The sequence below is a fragment of the Diachasma alloeum genome, unplaced genomic scaffold, assembly GCF_001412515.2.
Source record: "Diachasma alloeum isolate Michigan unplaced genomic scaffold, Dall2.0 Dall_scaffold_00315, whole genome shotgun sequence".
Classification (NCBI taxonomy): Eukaryota; Metazoa; Arthropoda; class Insecta; order Hymenoptera; family Braconidae; genus Diachasma; species Diachasma alloeum.
The window spans coordinates 824,666-842,608 of record NW_021680454.1 but is presented as its reverse complement, the minus strand read 5'-3'; the positions used below and the strand labels follow the sequence as shown (position 1 = coordinate 842,608).

Below are 17,943 nucleotides of genomic sequence, written 5' to 3'. Positions count from 1 at the left end.
TTTGAGCCCAAAAAAACATTCATATCTTGTCTGGCATCTCTGCGACAAACTCTGGTCATCAACTCTGGTTTTCAGTTGAAATTGGAATTGTTAATTTACCCAATAATAGGAGTGCATTGACGATTTTTTCTTAACTCGCAAAAATCTTCAAACAATTTGCTACCGATTGGTGGTAAAATTTTTTGGAAATAATGAAATAGGGGGGATAACGCCTTTTTTTTCAGGGGTGATTTTTCAAAAATTTATTTTAAAAAAAGTACTAACTAGCAAATGTTTTTTATTAGCTCGCAGTTTTGTTCAAAACTACTTCAATGAGGAAAAAAATAAAAATTTGGAATATCTATACATGAGGGGCTAATTGATCGGATCTCCTAGATTTCCAGATATTTTTTGAAAACCGGCCATTGATTTTTCCCCGCAGAACACTACGCCAATGGTTGATTCATTCGTGGAATTAAAAATTTATAGAAACTAGAAAAAGGAAAGACTTAGCACTCTCCCATTAATTGCACGCTGAAAGCCCGTGTGTGGAATTTTAATGTTCAGTTAATGGAAAGTTTTTATTCGTAACAGGAAGGTATTGTATTCGTAGGATAGGAGCGAAACTTCCTCTTCAATCTTTAATATCTCCACAACGAATAATCCACTTTGTTTGAAAAAAAGTGTTATACAATGGGGGTAAATTCGATAAATAATAAAGACGGATATGCAAGTACTTCGGAAGTTAATGCTTCCGAGGCAAAACTTCTTTCGTGCAATATTTCCAATGTTTATGATCTTTACAACCGAAAGTTGAGATTAAAAAATTTTAAAAATCATGCAAGTTCCCCATTTGTATCGGAATTCCCAAATCAATTGATTTTCTTCATAAAAAATGAAGACTGCTCCAAAACCCCGAGTTTTATTCCCCTCATTACTCATTACACGATTGAATAGAATTTTTAAAAGATTTTTGGAAGAGATTGAAAATACAATTTTCAACGCGCTATCACCTTTCGTTTTTAACTAAAAAAATACCGAATAAATACTCAATAAACTCCTAGAAAATTTTTTTTACGTAAAAAATATTTTGCCGCACGTTCCCCGAAAAATACTGAATTCTCCGATTTTTGTTACTCAGTTCAAATCAATCCATTTCCAACTATTCGGCTTTTACGCCCTTACAGTTTCCCATTTCCATTTAGTGTATGGGTTGCATTTAAATTACAAAAGACTAGAATGTGAGATGGGTCACGTTAGCCACAGACCAGTAAAAAATCCATAATGAACCATAAAATAAATTTCAACCAAACAAAAAGCTAAAGAAAACTGATGAACAGCGATGATGACGTTGATTTTTATCCTTGATTTTGGAAAGGTGCCCCTGCGGGTGACGACGCTCTCTACTACAAGTCCCTCCTCGACAATTTATCCACAAAATTAAACCTGAGGACTCTCATATCCTCTGAAAATCTCCAATCAACCCTGGAAAAATCAATCGAAAATGATTACGAGAGTTGCATTGAATGGCTGTGCATCGGTGTAGCCTCGTTATACTCATTCATTCAGTGTAATTGGACTGGGCCAGAGGTCAGTGAGGACGTTGACTGGCTGCTTCACAAGCGCGATGAAGCCGCCCAAGGATTAGCACTTGGAGATCAGTGTAATGACAACGTTCAACGCCTCGAGTTTCTGTACCTCTCTAAGCTCATTTTCACGAATAAAACATTGCAAAGCGCTTGCCCTACCACTCTGTGGTGGCTCTTGCGAGCGAATCTAGTCCATCAATTAATAATGGAAGAGGAGTCACCGGCTCTGCTGGAGGCGAGTGAACGACTCATTGAAAAAGTCAGGGAATTGGACATCTGGAGAATTCCAGAATTCGAGTACTTGGAGACTTTGTTCAATGTCGAGGCTGCACAGGTGTGGATGTTCTACAGGCACATTCCCAATATCGAAATGTACCTGAAGATGGCTGAGGCCAGTGCTGGGCTCACCCTCGAGCTCCAAGGGGCCATGGGAAAACGCACCAAGTATCAGGCCGAGGAGAAGGCACAGCTATTCCTGAATATTCAGACTCAGAGGGAGCATTTTCCATTTGACGAGTGCCCACAACTTCCTGTGTCGCTGCATTTAAATGACGATCTGAGATTGGAGAGCGTCAAGTTCTCGGAGAGCATTCAACAGAGCCAACTTGGGTGTGTGGAGGAAAATGTCGTTATGGCGAAATGGTGAGTTGGGGGGTTCAATTTTTCATGATTACAGAGGCGAAATCAACAATCATGGTTGAGATGGATTTTTTCGTGGGGATTAGAATTACCTCGGTGGTCTAGGGTATATTTGACTGATATCGTCTCGCCCTTTTGCTTTAGAATGGAAACATTGTATTCGTTAATTACAAAATCTCCAATTTTTTGAGTTAGGATAATTCATTTTTCGACGATAATTGAAAAAATCATTGTGATTTTTCATATTCTTTCCAACGCTGTACCTTTAAATTATCAAGTATTTTATTTATTTATTTAACCATATATAGCAGATTAGGCTAAATTGTTAAGTAGCCAATTTGTCAATATCACTCTTAAATCTTAATTATTGAAGTAATCCTCAATTTAAAATTAATAATAATAATAATAAACCAAGTCAAGTACCTCCAGTTGATAATTTAAATAATAATAATAATAATAATAAATTTAAATAATAATAATAATAAAATTATTAATTATTATTATTATTATTATTATTATTATTATTAAGAAAGTTGGTTTTATTTTTTAAATAGAAAATTTCCAGTTTCATATTATTAAATATTGAATGCATCATCAATACGAAATTTAGATTATCAATTATTTTACTATTTTTTCAACTTCGAATTAGTATATTTAAACCTTAATTAATGGAAGTGGGAAATTTTTTTAATATTGAAGAATCGGAAGATTGATGGCCATCCCTGGGTGAATTATGAAATTAATTGCAGTATCTGTTGTTTAAAAAATTTATTTTGAAACCAATATTTAGGGAAAGGTAAAAAAATTTAGCGTTGGGACAATGTTGAATTTCATGAATTATTAAATTCAATTTAAAATGAATTGAATTGAAAATAAAACAAATTGCTGATTTATTAGCAAAGATGTGTTGACTACGATGTGACCAAGTCAATTTCCCTGTTGTTTTATTTTACAGCATGCATTTGCAATTGTGCCAGCCAAAAGACCACCTCGTCGTGGAAGAAATCACTCCGTATTTAAACGTAATATTTTATTTATCAGAAAATTATTACTGGACGGGGGCGAAGTGGTAAATCGTAATAACTCACTGACAGCATTGTTAAAATTACAAAGCCTTGTAATAATAATATATCGATTATTTCAGTATCGAGGTGGTGAAGTTGTTGATGGATATCCAAGTATATTTTTTGGTACAGACTACTCAGCGTCAGTAAATTACATTTTCCACAGAATTATTATTTTTTAAACATTCGTTATTTATAAATAAATAATTGAATTTGTTTAAACCTTCGGAGATCTTATTTTTTAAGGCATTGAATCCATTTCTGGTAAATTTCTGAATATGAATAAATTTGCTATTTACTATTTTTAAAATCTTTTCTAACAATTAAATATCGAAACTCAAATTCAGAAAAGTTTAAATAATAAAATCATTATAAAATTCCCGGAAGCTTAGGGTTAAATGGGGCTCAAATTAAAGCTCTCATGTTCGACTAGAAAAATATATATTTCGCTGGAGAAAAAATAGCTCAAGTGCTCGGATATCCTCAAGTCGATTTTTGTTATTGGTCTGTTTTCAATGAATATCTCGGAATCTAAGGCAAATAACTAAATTGTTGCCATTAAATTTTTTCGAGAGAGAATTAACGGCTTTACAAAAGTTAGCGGTTAATTAACAATTAATTAAAATAAATAAGTAAAGAAATTCATAAATAAATAATTTTTTAGAGAGAAAATTAACGACTGCAAAAAATGTATTTGTCAATTTGCCGTTTTAAAATTTTGTGACAAAAATTTCGCCATCTCCCGTATCTTACGAGATATTCTCAAAAACTCACCTCAGTAAAGAGCTAAATCCCATTAAATCGTTTTACTGCTTCACTGCTGATTTGATCGGAAGCGTTACACGTGCTACTTGATTTCCGTAACAAGACGTGAAGAGGAGTCAGTGTTTTACCACCTCGCTTCCGTAGTTTCTCGTTGTCTGAAAATTCAATTTCAATTCCTTTTGACTCGCAGACAATAATAGAAAATACGAAATGCTGGCCATTGAAGATGGAAGCATTGCGCCAGCGTTGCCTCCTCGAGATGCGGGACAAACGCAGCATAGACCGCGCTCTATCGCAATCCGAGTGTCTAATTACTCACTATAGCAATGCACAGCCCAGTGTATACCACAGAACGTACAATATATTTGCCTCCGGTATGAAACCGATCTGGCACTTCAAGGAGATATTAGCGGATACAATGCTGAGTCTTGGAATGGTTAAGGGTGCTCTCGAGCTGTACCTAAAACTTCATCAATGGGAACAAGTTATTGTTTGTTATACACTCCTGGAACTTCGTCACAAGGTAAATAATAAAACACACTGGGGAAACAAAAAGCTTTCAAGCTTCAAACTCTCGGGTGCAAGTTGATCCCATAAAAATCAATAGGGCAATAAATGATTGATTTTAAAAGAAAACTAAAGTCATATTTTTCAGTAGATCAGTGATTGCAATTAATTGATGAATTCATTATTTATAATATCAATAATAATGAATTATTATGGATTAATTAATTGCGATTGATGATTAGATGATGAAAATCAGGTGAGAAATTATCAAATTAAAGGGAAAATATTCTTATTCATTAATATCACTCGATTCTCCATTTTATCGGGATAAAATGCTATTAATTAATCGCAATTAATAAAAAACATTCATATTTATTTATATCACTCATGGGTGTTTTCTATTTGACATTCAATAATTATAAATTCTAAATTATTAAATTTTCATCTTTTATTGTCTTTATTTCCTCAATCACAATGAAAAAACGTCATATTTCCCGTCATATCAATCATTATGAAAATAATTTAACGAATTGTGATAGTAAACGTGAAAGGAATGTTTTAAAATGTCAATATTAGCCCTGGGAAACATTCCTGATTCATTAATGTCACACTCTACTCTCCATTTTATCGGAATAAAATGCAATTACACTTGACCGTTTTCCATTCGACAGTCAACATTTATAAATTCTAAATTGTTCAATTGCTGTCTTTAATTGTCTTTATTTCCGTGACTCAATCACGATCCAGTAAAGTCATATTTCCTGTTAAATCCATCATTACAACTAATGATTACATTACGAAAATAATGCAATCATTAATTAATAGCAATTACTAATTGCATTATGAAAATAATTTAGCAAATAAAACTAGCCGTACATTTAAAAATTTCCAATTAAAAATGCAATCAACACTCGAGTGTTTTTCATTTGACATTCATCCATTATAAATTCTAAATCATTCAATTCCTGCCTTTGATCACTTTGAGACAGCGCAAAAATATTGACATCACTATAATTTCTCTTTATAAAAGTGTTATCACCACACCTCAATAACTTTCGAAGCAAACATTAATTAAATCTGCAAGCATCCTCCAAACAATCCCCCCATTTTCAACGAAAAAAGAATATTTACACTCGACTTCCCCTCCCTCCCCCCTCTCAATTATCCATCTCTCGACATTTCAGGCAGCTGAAATAATTCGCCAAGAAATCACGAAGAAGCCAACAGTGAAACTGTGGTGTTTGCTCGGTGATGCAGAACAGGAGACATTGCACTACGAAACCGCCTGGAAATTATCAAACGAAACAAGCAGTAGAGCACAGCGTCACTGGGGTATGTACTATTTTGCCAAACAAAATTACGATGAGGCAATACCTCATCTGAAAAAATCAGCGGAGCTCAATAACATTCAGGAGAATGTGTGGATACGCTTGGGCTTTGCAGCCCTACAAGTTGAAAATTGGAAATTGGCGGCAATGTCGTACAGACGTTATTGTGCACTCGAACAAACGAGCTTCGAGGCGTGGAATAATTTGGCAAAGGCTTATATCAAACTAGGTGACAAACAACGTGCATGGCATTCACTTCAGGATGCGGTCAAGTGTAATTACGACAAGTGGGAGGTCTGGGATAATCTCATGGTTGTTAGTATCGATCTCGGTTATTTTTCCGATGTTATAAGGTGTTACCATCGTATACTGGAGCTTAAGGGTAAACACATTGACCTACAGGTACTCAATATACTGACAAAAGCTATTGGCAATGGTGTTATCGATGCCGATGGGCTTGGATCAGGCAAATTGCTGCATAAAGCACTTGAATTGTTTGGTAGAATAACATCAGTTGTGCATAATGATCCGGATGTTTGGGGGCTGTATGCACAGTTGGCTGTCATTCAGGGTAATGATGTCGATTTTCAAAAGGCTGCGCAGTATTTGCAACGGGCTTATCGATCTTGTATTGCTGATCCCAGGTGGTTTAGTGATACGTATTCTATCAGCAGGGTACTTGAGCTGTGTCACAGCCTTGCAGATGCTTATTTGAAGTGCTCAGATGCTGCTGCTCAGGACAGGGACAAAAAATCATTGCTTGGGAGTGCCAAGTTGGCGTTACAGTCGGTTATTTCCAAAGTCAAACAGGAAGGCACAACTTCGGAGGATATTGCCGGTCGACTGGCGAAGCTTGAGGATAAACTTGGGATTGTTATGCAGGCATTTGATAATATTAATCAATCTTCGTGAATGGACTGTTCGGGGGGAAATGGCTGGCGCTCACGGTACGGGGGATTTTTTTTTTGTGCGGGAGCGAAGGGGGAAACGGTTCTAGTGGATTTTTAGGCGGTTTTCGGGGGATATCTGGGAATCTGAGGGAGATGGCAGGATTTTTGGTAAGATCTTTTTTGTGGGGGACAGTGAGAGCTGCAAAAAAGGTGGTGACGAAAATTTCGGTATTTAGGGTGGATTCGGAGATATTTTGAAAAGTTAGGGAAGGGCTCATTCGACTCGAATGGTTTTACCACTTCGCTACTGGATTTTTATTCAGCAGGCAAATGGAGTCTTCGTGGAACATCCGCTTTTTTGATGCATTGTGGTGTATGAGTTATGGAATATACTGATCAAAGCGATAGTCTGGGATATTAGCCATGGTGATGGGGCTAGATCACGCAAATTGCTGCATAAAGTGGCTGAACTATTTGGTGAAATAACAGCACTTGGACGTAATGATGCCGCCCGTGGATTCGGTATGTGCTGGGTTAAGGATATCCAAGTATTTTTTGCAGTTTGGGGAGGATCAGGCTAGGGATTCAACCATTTTCAATCAGCAAATTTGTTGATTAAATTGCGGGAGAAGAGTTTGAAGAAAGTAATGAATATTCAGCGTTAGTAAAATTACGTTTTGCACAGAATTATTATTTTTCTAAACATTCGTTGTTTAGAAAGTAGTTGTAGAAAATAATCGGGATTTTCAAAAATTGCAATTTTTAAATTGCTTCATTAATCTTTCTCCAAAAGTTAACTTTCTATTTTTTTCAGATTTTTACAATGTTTTTTGAAGATTCAATATTGAGATTTATAAACATTATTTATTTATAAATAAATAACTTAAATTGTTTAAACTTTCGGGAACCTCATTTTATTACTTATAAATCTATTTCTGGTAAAATTCTGAATATGAATAAATCAGTTTACAAATTATTTATGGAAAATGATAGTAATTTTTAAAATGTTTTCTAACGGTTCAATATTGAGATTCAAATTCAGACCTGCAAATGATGAATATTCAGCGTCATTAAAATAACATTTTGCACAGAATTATTACTTTTTTAAACAATCGTTGTTTATAAATAAATAATTGAAATTGTGGAAAATTTATTGCTGATAAGTTATAGAAAATACTCGTAAATTTCAAAAATTGCATTTTTTAAAAGTATTCCATTAATCTCTCTCCAAAAGTAAACTTTCCAGTTTTATCTCAGATTTTTCAAATCTTTTCCAACGGTTCAATATCGAGATTAAAGTTCAGACCTGCGAAGTTTGAATAATAAAATCCTTGTGAGTCCTGAAGCTTGGGGTCAAATGGGGTTCAAATGAAGTAGAATAGCATTTCAGGGAAGAAAAAAATAGCCAAAGTACGTGGATATCCTTTACTCCGGGGAATGACAGTGAAATTCACTGTCAAAAGGCACAATAATCCCTCGGTTTAAACATAATGGACGAAGTACTTTTCTTTGTGCTGTTTCAACGAGTGAACACGTGGGTGTGTAGAAAAAAATGAAACTAGTTGATGGTGAAATTATCGCACAGCCTGTTATTCCTGGAGTTTAATGAGAAAAGTTAATGGCGATTGATGTTGAGTGGGCCTGGAAAGAATTGTGGATGAACTTCGAGTGATTCTTCAGCAATTGAATGGAATAAATCAATCTGCATAAACTGTGTTTCAAACCTCCTTTGTGACCCCGTTCTTTTTTACATTACACTTTTATTTTTCTTTTCGTCAGAGTTATTGCTACATCAAACGTATTGTGAATATTAATGATATTGAATCTGCATAAGTTGGTTGAATTAAATTGTTTTATAACAAAGTTGATTGAATATTTTATTCCTAGAAATTGCAGGCTATTGATTTCCCATTGTGACAGCAGACGGTGGGAATATTGAGGTCGATTTGCTTCCAGGGATGATTGCAAATTTTCATGCTCAGACTGACCTGGAAATTATTTTTGCAGGGTATTATGATTTGTTGAAGGGCTATTCGCATTTTTCAATTGAAAAATCGTGTCTGTAGATCTAGATTTTTGGGTTTGAAATATTCGTTCTGTTCGGAAATAGATTTTGGAATTAACAGTTGGAGAATAATTGCTCAATTGCTCCGCCCATAACTCTAAACTGTCGTCTCGATGACTTCTCTGGGATTAAATATTATTGAATTCGCACTGTACTTTCTTGAGTTATGGCTTTGAATATGAGCTTCATGGGAGAGGCTACATGGGTTGTTTTCAGTTGTGAATAACTCAAAATTATTCCCTTAATTTTGAAGACATTGGCGATTTTATAAATTCATTTTTGGAAATTCAATTGCAAAGTACTTGCTCAATTTGGCCATTCGTCAGTTTTCGATGAATATCTCGAAATCTAAGAGAGATACCAAAATTTTCGTAATGACCTTTTTTGTAGCCCTCACTTCGCCCTACAAAAAAGGTCATGATAACAATTTCGCTATCTCCCTTAGATTTCGAGATATCCATCGAAAACTGAAAATTGAAATGATTTGGCTATTCGTCAGTTTTCCATGAATATCTCGAAATCTAAGAGAGATATCAAAATTTTCATAATGACCTTTTTTGTAGGGCGAAGTGAGGGCTACAAAAAAGGTCATGACAAAAATTTCGCTATCTCCCTTAGATTCGGAGATATTAAGCCATTTATCGCTTCGCAAAAATATCACATGCAAAAACAAAAATATAATCCTAAAAATATGCAATCACCCAAATGAAAAATAAATCCGTCGAATATCCCCGATAAATAGGGCAAGCGCAAAAAGGTTGAAAATTCTCTCCATCGGATTGTTAGGGAAAATTCAAGATTCCAAACACGAGCCCGAGGAAGCACATTTACAACAGCCCTCGAGATATTTAAAAACCAACTTCTACACTGTGAAAAAGTTTTTCGTTTATATCTCAAGAACTATCAGGAGAAAATAGGCTCCCTCCATAAAGTTTGAAATAGGAAACTTCTGACTATCCAATGAGAGGTAGAAAAAAAAATTTCATCATCGATTTTGCTACCATTCTGACGATACTCACTGCTTCTTTTTTATTCGTTGTGTATAAAAAGAAATGCGAAAGTCCATTGCTCTTGAATTCCAATTTTCTCTCCTCTTATTTCCAGCAACAAAATAGAAAACAGAGAAAGAGAGAGAGATAGAGAAAAAAAGATGAAATAGCCAGGAGGAGGAGGGAAACTTACACGTAATTTTTCCACGTGAATTTTCAACTTGTCGCAAATCATATCTGGCGCCTTGTACTGTGCAGCTTGTGCCTGCAAATTTATGTTAAATAACATTTTTACATTAAAATGCTAATATTTTTATTACACTACCGGTATTTACCAGGACTGTGCAAATTTGTTGGCATTTGTTGGCCCCATCCGCGCTGCATGGTACTTTAAATTGGAATGTTTGTTCCAGTATTGGATCAGCAGAATCGCTTGGAAAAACTCCACAGCTGCACTCACCACCTTCATCCTCTTTTATATCCCCCGATGCACCTCTCATGCCAATGCTCACCAGAATAAACCAAAAAATCAATTTATCCATTTTAAAAGGCCCTTATTCTCTCATACACCTCGGTATTATTATTATTATTATTATCTTCTTGAGTTTTACGTTCGGAGAAGTTTGGAAATTAGTTCGACTTGGTGTCATCCACCAGTGGCAAATGACGTCTGACAGAAGTTGAACGCTAAGAATTGCTCATTGTCTTTTCATTACAAACAGATATCGAATTTCTGAATTCAAGTTGATGTCTGGGAGTATCATAACTATCCATTGTTCCATGTGAAATGACACTTGGAAGTTTGTGAGAAGTTATGGCAATCAATAACTACTTTAAATACCCCGTGAAACCACTGTTTGCGTGGACTCGGCTGGAGTTTTTTTTTTTTATTTCATTTAACTCTATATTTTTTTTGAATTTCATTTACCGTGAAATTCAACAATATTCACATTTCATGGACCATGAATTTTATACTCCCCCCGTCGTGCATATCTTGCGTTATTTACGTTTGATTGAGTACGGTATGATTTATTCGCGTTTCAATAGCTGGGAAATATAAAAATAGGAATGTGGATGAAGTTTGATATTTATTTAAAATTTCCAATTGGGAATTATTTGGGGCGTTTACTCAGTGTCCGGTGGACAAATAGTTTTACTCGATATCAATTTATTAGAGAGTGGATTTCACGGACCCCCGGGGTTGCGGTCACTCAGTGCGATGTATTATTTTTATTTATTGATTTGGTTTTTATGTTTTTTGGGGATGGACGGGTTGAAAGATTGATGAGTATTATCGTGTGCTGAATATTCTTCTTGTGTGAACTGTATTGGAGTTTTAGTGGTTACAGTGGGGCTGATGTGAGCATTTGCAGTACTTTTTTATCGTTTGGGCGGAAACGGAAATTTTGCGCACGCGGGTGTAAAATTGTGGGGAACAATGGGGTTCGCGTGGGAAAAAGTAAAACTTTACGCATTAGGAACACAATAGGCTGTTACGCTCTATTCACTGTCACGGAAAAAAGGAACTGAAATTGACAATTCTCTTTGATATTTCCGCGAAATTCTGAATTTCCAATAACGAAGTCCTTTGAAATGTCAGTGGTAATGAAATTCGATAAAAATTTCCAAAAAATGTACCGTAAACTGCAGACAAAAATTTTCAAATTTTCAATTTTTTTTTGTGTGCAATGAACCTGTTTATCGTATTTAATCATCCGACGCGTTAGGGTGGGCAAATGATTAGCCGTTAAAATTCACCGACTGCCGAGTGTAATTGCGAAGTAGGTACAGGCAATCCCCTCAACGGGCAATTCCAAGTACAGTTGAGGAAACAATCTAGTAATTAAAACTGTTGATTTCTTGCAACATAATCCCGACTCATTATCAGTCTCGTTAATCGCTATCTAAGAGTCAACCTACGTGAGAATTGACAGCACCGATAATTCAGAGGCAAGAGGGAAAAAAAAGGCGAATGTCTCGTTTGTCTCCCGTCAGTCGGTGCTGATCCATTTGAAAATCTCCGAGCTCAGGGAGAATGGCTGCTACCGAAGAGGCTCAATCTGTCGGGAAAAAAATCCTATCGATAGTCAATTTTGTCAATCATGTCATCGTGCTTTCGGTGACAGGATATATCCTTTATCTCGCTGGATGGGAATTAAATGTGACTAGTGTCCACGCTGGACTCTGCACTGTTGGAGTACGTATATAGGAATTTTAAATGCTACTTCGAGCTTTTCATAAATTCCAAATGCTAGCACGCACCAAAAAATTTTATAGAAAAACCTATCGAATTCGTTAGAAAATTCTATTGAATTTCTAGTAAACTTTCTATTAGTTTTTGGCAGATTCTATTGAAATGTTCAATAGAAAATATTCAGTAGAAAAAGTCAACAGAATTCGATTTTTCTATATAACTTATTCTTTTCATATATTTTCTATAGAATTTACTCGACTCAAATTTTCCAAGTTTTTTTCATTCTATTTTTCTTTTCTTCTCATCCAGAAAATCAAACGAAAAAACTTATAAAAATTGAATTCTGTTGACTTTTTCTACTGAATATTTTCTATTGAACATTTCAATAGAATCTGCCAAAAACTAATAGAGCAGTTCAACAGAAATTCAATAGAATTTTCTAACGAATTCGATAGGTTATTCTGTTAAATTTTTTCGTCCATGAGTCAGTTGAGTTGGTTGAGTAATCCTTCGATGAAAAAATATTTTGTATTCGGTTTTTCAAATTTTTGGGGTCCATTTTCCCACTGCAAGTGCATTGCTCGGGTCCCTTTGAGTGACAGTGGTTTATTTCCTGTAGAAAATTGACAGAAGTATTATTTTTTCATTCGGTTCGTAACGTGGGCCAGTGATTACAGAGGAATTATCGAGTTATTCGACATTGCGGTGGGATTTTCACGCGACTGAATGTTATTATTCAAGAGTATCGATTCCCTTTTTTTCAATCACTGCATCTCAAAAAAACAGCAGTTGCTGCACTCAGAGAACAAATTTGGGGGATCTTTCTGATATCTAGTTCAACAGAGAGTATTGATCTTCTGTTTTTAAGATTTTCTCCGGATGATTTCAATCAAAATGAATATTTCATTAAGAGACGAATGTCGGCGTGGAAAATCGAGGATTAAAATCGCTCGCGAAAAAGTCGCTTGTCAATAAATTCTCTCGCGTCCGCGAATATTTCAATGAAACTTTAATTGAAAAATGCAATTTTAAAATACGCTTTTGGAAAATTCACCTGATTATCATTGCAAATTCCCAATTAATTGGAAATAACAACGGTTTCGATATTGAGTTTCCACAGCAGATTGAAAAATTCCATCAACGAGTCGATGCTAAATTCAATTAAAAGTTAAATATTGTGAATTTTCATTACACGTAATTGTTGATACAATTGCAATGATTTTCCAATTCTCAAATTATGCTTTTTCGCTTCAATGCTCGAGTGGTGAAACACAATCGGTAAACTCAACTTGAAAATTCGTTTTAATAAACATCCTTCTGTCTCCCTTTAATCTGGCTTCAGGCTGGATGCTCTTTGGAGTCCATCACCCAGATACATTTCATAAACCCCGTGCGCTACCTCAAGTCGGGAAAAATGTATATTAAAACAAACACTAGGAATGATAATGGGGGGTTCAGCTCGAATGAGAAACAATGCCGTGGCAATAATGCTGAGAGGCATTTCAAATTTCAAAGAGTTGATGAAGTTTTTGTAGAAATTTAATAGAAAAGGCCATTGCTTTTTTTACCATTGAGTATTTTTTATTTAACATTTCCATTGTATTCGATAATTGGGTGATGCATAAGTAGAATTTTCGCTAAATTTATTTGTACATTCCCTCCAATAATTGACTCATCATGAGAATATTTGACGGAGTGGCACAGATTTACTGGAGGGAAATTAACAATTGATAGAAGAACATTTAAATTTTCTTTAATATTTTTCACAAAAATTAAATTTTTGTCGTGATCATCAGAAATATCTCTAGAAGAATTCGAACTGTTGACAATCATTCGATCTCAGAGAACTCCATAGGTTTATACCATAGAAAAAATACATTGATGAGGATATTAAAAAAAAAATAAAAATTGTCCCCTCGAAATTATTTAGTTTTGCCAATAACTCACTTTTCAGCAAGAAAATTCAGGCAATTATTTTACCGACTTCTCAATTTATTAAAAATTCAATAAAATTCAATATTCAATTTTCATAATGAAGTCTAAAATTCAAGTTGTCACCCCAAAAAACCGGCTTTTATTGAATTTTCAAGATGAAGAAACATTCATGAATAATGTGATCTCACATTGAATTAAACCCCACAACATTGAGAATTCAATTGCAATCGTTACTGGAAACTAAACAAATTTCTATCAGCCTACTCCAAAAATTATCATGATTTGCTGGAAACTGTTTATTTGTCCACAATTAAGTTGGTTCACCACGCCAAAGGATCCCTCCAGGCGAACATAATTTTTCGGCAGAACTAATACTCTCTCCCGGCGCCCAAATTAAATGAAAAATCGCGAAAACAAGAAGGTGAAGCTCAACAATACAAAGCCCCCGTATCCAGTTACCTCATTAAAATATCGTTTACATTATTCTGCAGTACGTTCTCCTAATGTCCGAGGGCTTGATGGTGCTAACATCGGAGAGCCCCTTATCACGTCAATTAAAAAGCTACAAGACAAGAAGTCACGTACACTGGTGCCTTCAAATACTGGGTGCATCGTTCAGCATTGCCGGCACCTCAATCCTCTATCTGACAAAAAAAACCCACTTCAGATCTGTCCACGGTATCTTGGGTATAACTTCTGTCGCTATAATGATTTTCCTTGGCATTTCCGGAGCATCTGTTTTTTATGCGTACCAACTGCGGAAGATTTTAAAGCCCGTTGGTACTAAAGCTATGCACAATTTTCTCGGTATTGCTTGTTTTATTATCGGCATTGTATGCCAGTGCTATGGATACGGCAAGAAATGGATGACTAAAAAATGTGGCCAAGATATTGCTACACTTTGCATTGTATTAACTGCTATCTCTACTTTAATATGTCTGTATCGACCCTTTGTGTCGCTGTATCGACAAGTCTCAACGCTCCTCCCGCGGGGCTAAATTTCTTCTGGTGTGAACAGTCAAAAAACAGAAATTTCATTACCTTAAGGGTTGTCCCGAGACGATGCCAGCCAAAAGTCATTTTTATTGAGATGTTCCTTGCTGGGAACAAGTATTGTACACTCGAACCAATTTCAAATAAATAAGATCTTACGGTGAACATCAATTATTTCTTCTTGAGATACATTTACTTGAATCAAATGAAACAGTCCTTGGCGTCAATCACAATTTTCTACTTTCATGAATTGATAAAAAATTCGTACCTAGGAGATGATTACATTGAGGAATGAATTGAATGTTGTTTTCTCGAATGAAGCCGATGTTTAAATTGAGCTTTCCGTACAGCACATTGAACGAAATTTGTGATATCCAAGTTTGTGTAGAATTGCCGTAATCTGTGATTCTGTTATTGTAAACTAATGCGATTTTTTTTAGTCAAGAAATATAAACTTCTTTCAACTCAACGACATCTTACTACAATCTCAAAGCTTTTTCCGCGTAACAATATTCATCCTGATTCGACATACGAAATGCTCACTTCAATTATAATTTACTTGGAACAACGTATGATCGTGTTGATTGACATAACAACGTATTTAGTCATGAGAATAATTTTGATTTTTGAGTAAACCAACGAATTTCTGGAGTTGGCAAACTTTTGGCTAGAAAGAAATCAAATACTCTCATTATTGCGACAAATAAAAGGAACTTCAATTCTAGAGACGTTCGATTTCTCCCAATCAAATGTATCTCGAGAAGGGATAACTGGTATTCACTATGAAATCATGTTTATTTGAAAATTAACAAACAAATGATAGTTGGTTCAAATAAAATTCTCTTGATAAAATTAATAATAGCTTGGGAATATTAGAAACATTCACATTATTATCAACTTGGAAATCTCAAAATAATGATTTTTCTCCGGTCGAATATCAAAGGTCATTGATGTCAAGTGGTCGAGGATAAGTCAACAGACTCAAGGGCGAGTGTTAAATAAATACAACTAAGTGAGGGGGAGATTCCCATCGACAAGTGTCAGGAGCAAGAAATCAATGAATTATTGTAGTAAATCAGCGAAGCAATTAGTTTCTGAAGTTGGATATCTCAATGGTCTTTGTAAGAGGCGTTGAAATTTCATTGAGCAACTCTATTGTAGATCTAGAACTTCCTCCGAGATATTGTACAGGGGCTTGTATTCAAGTTTTATGGATACACGGAGAAATGGATAAAAAATAAAAAAGTATGGATGAGATATTGCTACACTTTGCATTGTATGCGTTTTTTATCTCTACTTTAAAATGCCTGTATTGACCTCTTGTATTTCTGTATCGACGCGGCAAGAAAATTGTTGGTAAAATTACTCCGATGCTGATAGTAAATGTGCAGCGGCACACGTTTTCAAGCCGCTTTTAAAATGTAAATCATAACAAAATGTAGGACGAACAGGAGAACTTTTATCTTTTATTTTATTCACGAAAAGTCATATTTTTTTATCTCAAGAATGACGTAAAGAAAGAATAAATCACGGGGTTTTCATTCATTTTATTATGTGCGGGCTAGTAAATTATTAAGTTCAGTGGATATTGTAAATTGTCAGCGAAAATTGGCATTTTTATTTTTATTATGTTTTAATTCTCCCGAACGCTTGCGATTTTTTCGGTAATTTTAATCCATATCTTCGAGACAATTTTCATTTTTAGCTGAGTTTTCGAGGAATATCTCCGAATCTAAGGGAGATAGCGAATTTTTTGTAATGACCTTTTTTGTAGTGTGAATTCAGGGCTATAAAAAAGGTCATAACAAAAATTTTGCTATCTCCCTTAGATTTCGAGATATTTATTGAAAACTGGCCAACAGTAAAAATGGACAATTTTTTTTTAGCTGAGTTTTCGAGGAATATCTCCGAATCTAAGGGAGATAGCGAATTTTTTGTAATGACCTTTTTTGTAGTGTGAATTCAGGGCTATAAAAAAGGTCATAACAAAAATTTTTCTATCTCCCTTAGATTTCGAGATATTCATTGAAAACTGGCCAACAGTCCAAATGGACAATTTTTTTTAGCTGAGTTTTCGAGGAATATCTCCGAATCTAAGGGAGATAGCGAATTTTTTGTAATGACCTTTTTTGTAGAGTGAATTCAGGGCTATAAAAAAGGTCATAACAAAAATTTTGCTATCTCCCTTAGATTTCGAGAAATTTATTGAAAACTGGCCAACAGTAAAAATGAACAATTTTTTTTTAGCTGAGTTTTCGCGGGATATCTCCGAATCTAAGGGAGATAGCGAATTTTTTATAATAACCTTTTTCGTAGGGCGAATTGAGGGCTACAAAAAAGGTCATGACAAAAATTTGGCTATCTCCCCTCGATTCCGAGATATTCATTGACAACTGGCCAACAGTCAAAATGAACGTGAACCGTTTTACCCCTTCACTACGAGATTAAATTTCCAATTAAATTTAAATATAGACAATTACAGGATTGAGTAATGGCCGTTGAATTGAAGCACCAAAATACGATAAGTCAACTCATCTTGGGAGGGAGTTTTCGATAAAAATCTCCGATTTTAGGGGAGATAATGAAATTTCGATGCGAAAGTTTTTGTAGATCCCACTTTTCACCACAAAAGAGATCTTTATCAAAATTCTGTTATCTTCTGCAGAATAGGAGATACACATCAGGGACTGTCGCGAGATTGATTTGAAGGGATATGGCGACATTTATATCAGAACTTTTTTCCGAGATTTCGCTTTTCTCCACAACAACTCCGCCATTGCTAAATTAATTAAAAACGTGTCTCAAAATTCTTTTTCCAGTTTTAATTCCGTTGAATTGAAGAGCAATTTTGTTTTATCAGGACATCCATTTACCTAAAATAGAGTGAATTGCAACATTATTGTGTATTTTGTAGACTATTACTTCGGAACTAATTAGCCATTCATTTAAAATAATTGAATTATTGAATGTGTGATTGAATTATTTCCTTTGAAGTCCACATGCCAG

At 34.9% G+C, this 17,943-nt stretch overlaps 3 protein-coding genes across 3 annotated transcripts in view; 2 read left to right on the top strand and 1 right to left on the bottom strand.

Moving 5' to 3' along the window:
- LOC107040014 (tetratricopeptide repeat protein 27) overlaps positions 1 to 7,540 on the top strand; it is a 14,390-nt gene extending 6,850 nt beyond the window's left edge. The window contains exons 2-5 of the mRNA XM_015259906.1: positions 1,358 to 2,210; positions 3,163 to 3,229; positions 4,227 to 4,559; positions 5,728 to 7,540. Of these exons, the coding sequence (XP_015115392.1) occupies positions 1,358 to 2,210; positions 3,163 to 3,229; positions 4,227 to 4,559; positions 5,728 to 6,783 (2,309 nt within the window). The 3' untranslated portion in view covers positions 6,784 to 7,540. The remainder of the gene's footprint in view (positions 1 to 1,357; positions 2,211 to 3,162; positions 3,230 to 4,226; positions 4,560 to 5,727) is intronic.
- A 914-nt stretch (positions 7,541 to 8,454) lies between these two features.
- Positions 8,455 to 11,191, bottom strand: LOC107040019. The gene is made up of 3 exons (XM_015259913.2): positions 10,151 to 11,191; positions 10,009 to 10,080; positions 8,455 to 8,749 (listed from the first exon to the last, which is right to left on the bottom strand). The coding sequence occupies exons 1-3, from the start codon at positions 10,355 to 10,357 to the stop codon at positions 8,645 to 8,647; spliced, it is 384 nt and encodes a 127-aa protein (XP_015115399.1). The 5' UTR covers positions 10,358 to 11,191; the 3' UTR covers positions 8,455 to 8,644.
- Positions 11,192 to 11,850: 659 nt separating this feature from the next.
- Positions 11,851 to 15,076, top strand: LOC107039980. The gene is made up of 2 exons (XM_015259866.1): positions 11,851 to 12,012; positions 14,436 to 15,076. The coding sequence occupies exons 1-2, from the start codon at positions 11,851 to 11,853 to the stop codon at positions 14,940 to 14,942; spliced, it is 669 nt and encodes a 222-aa protein (XP_015115352.1). The 3' UTR covers positions 14,943 to 15,076.
- Positions 15,077 to 17,943: the final 2,867 nt, after the last annotated feature.

Excerpts from the sequence above, each read along its gene's own strand:
- LOC107039980 (XM_015259866.1), top strand. The coding sequence starts at position 11,851 with ATGGCTGCTACCGAAGAGGCTCAATCTGTCGGGAAAAAAATCCTATCG. Across the intron at positions 12,013-14,435 it reads CTGGACTCTGCACTGTTGGA|TACGTTCTCCTAATGTCCGA; the intron begins GTACGTATATAG and ends ATTATTCTGCAG.
- LOC107040019 (XM_015259913.2), bottom strand. The coding sequence starts at position 10,357 with ATGGATAAATTGATTTTTTGGTTTATTCTGGTGAGCATTGGCATGAGA. Across the intron at positions 10,081-10,150 it reads AACAAATTTGCACAGTCCTG|GCACAAGCTGCACAGTACAA; the intron begins GTAAATACCGGT and ends ATAAATTTGCAG. Across the intron at positions 8,750-10,008 it reads TTCACGTGGAAAAATTACGT|GTCAGTCTGAGCATGAAAAT; the intron begins GTAAGTTTCCCT and ends AATAATTTCCAG.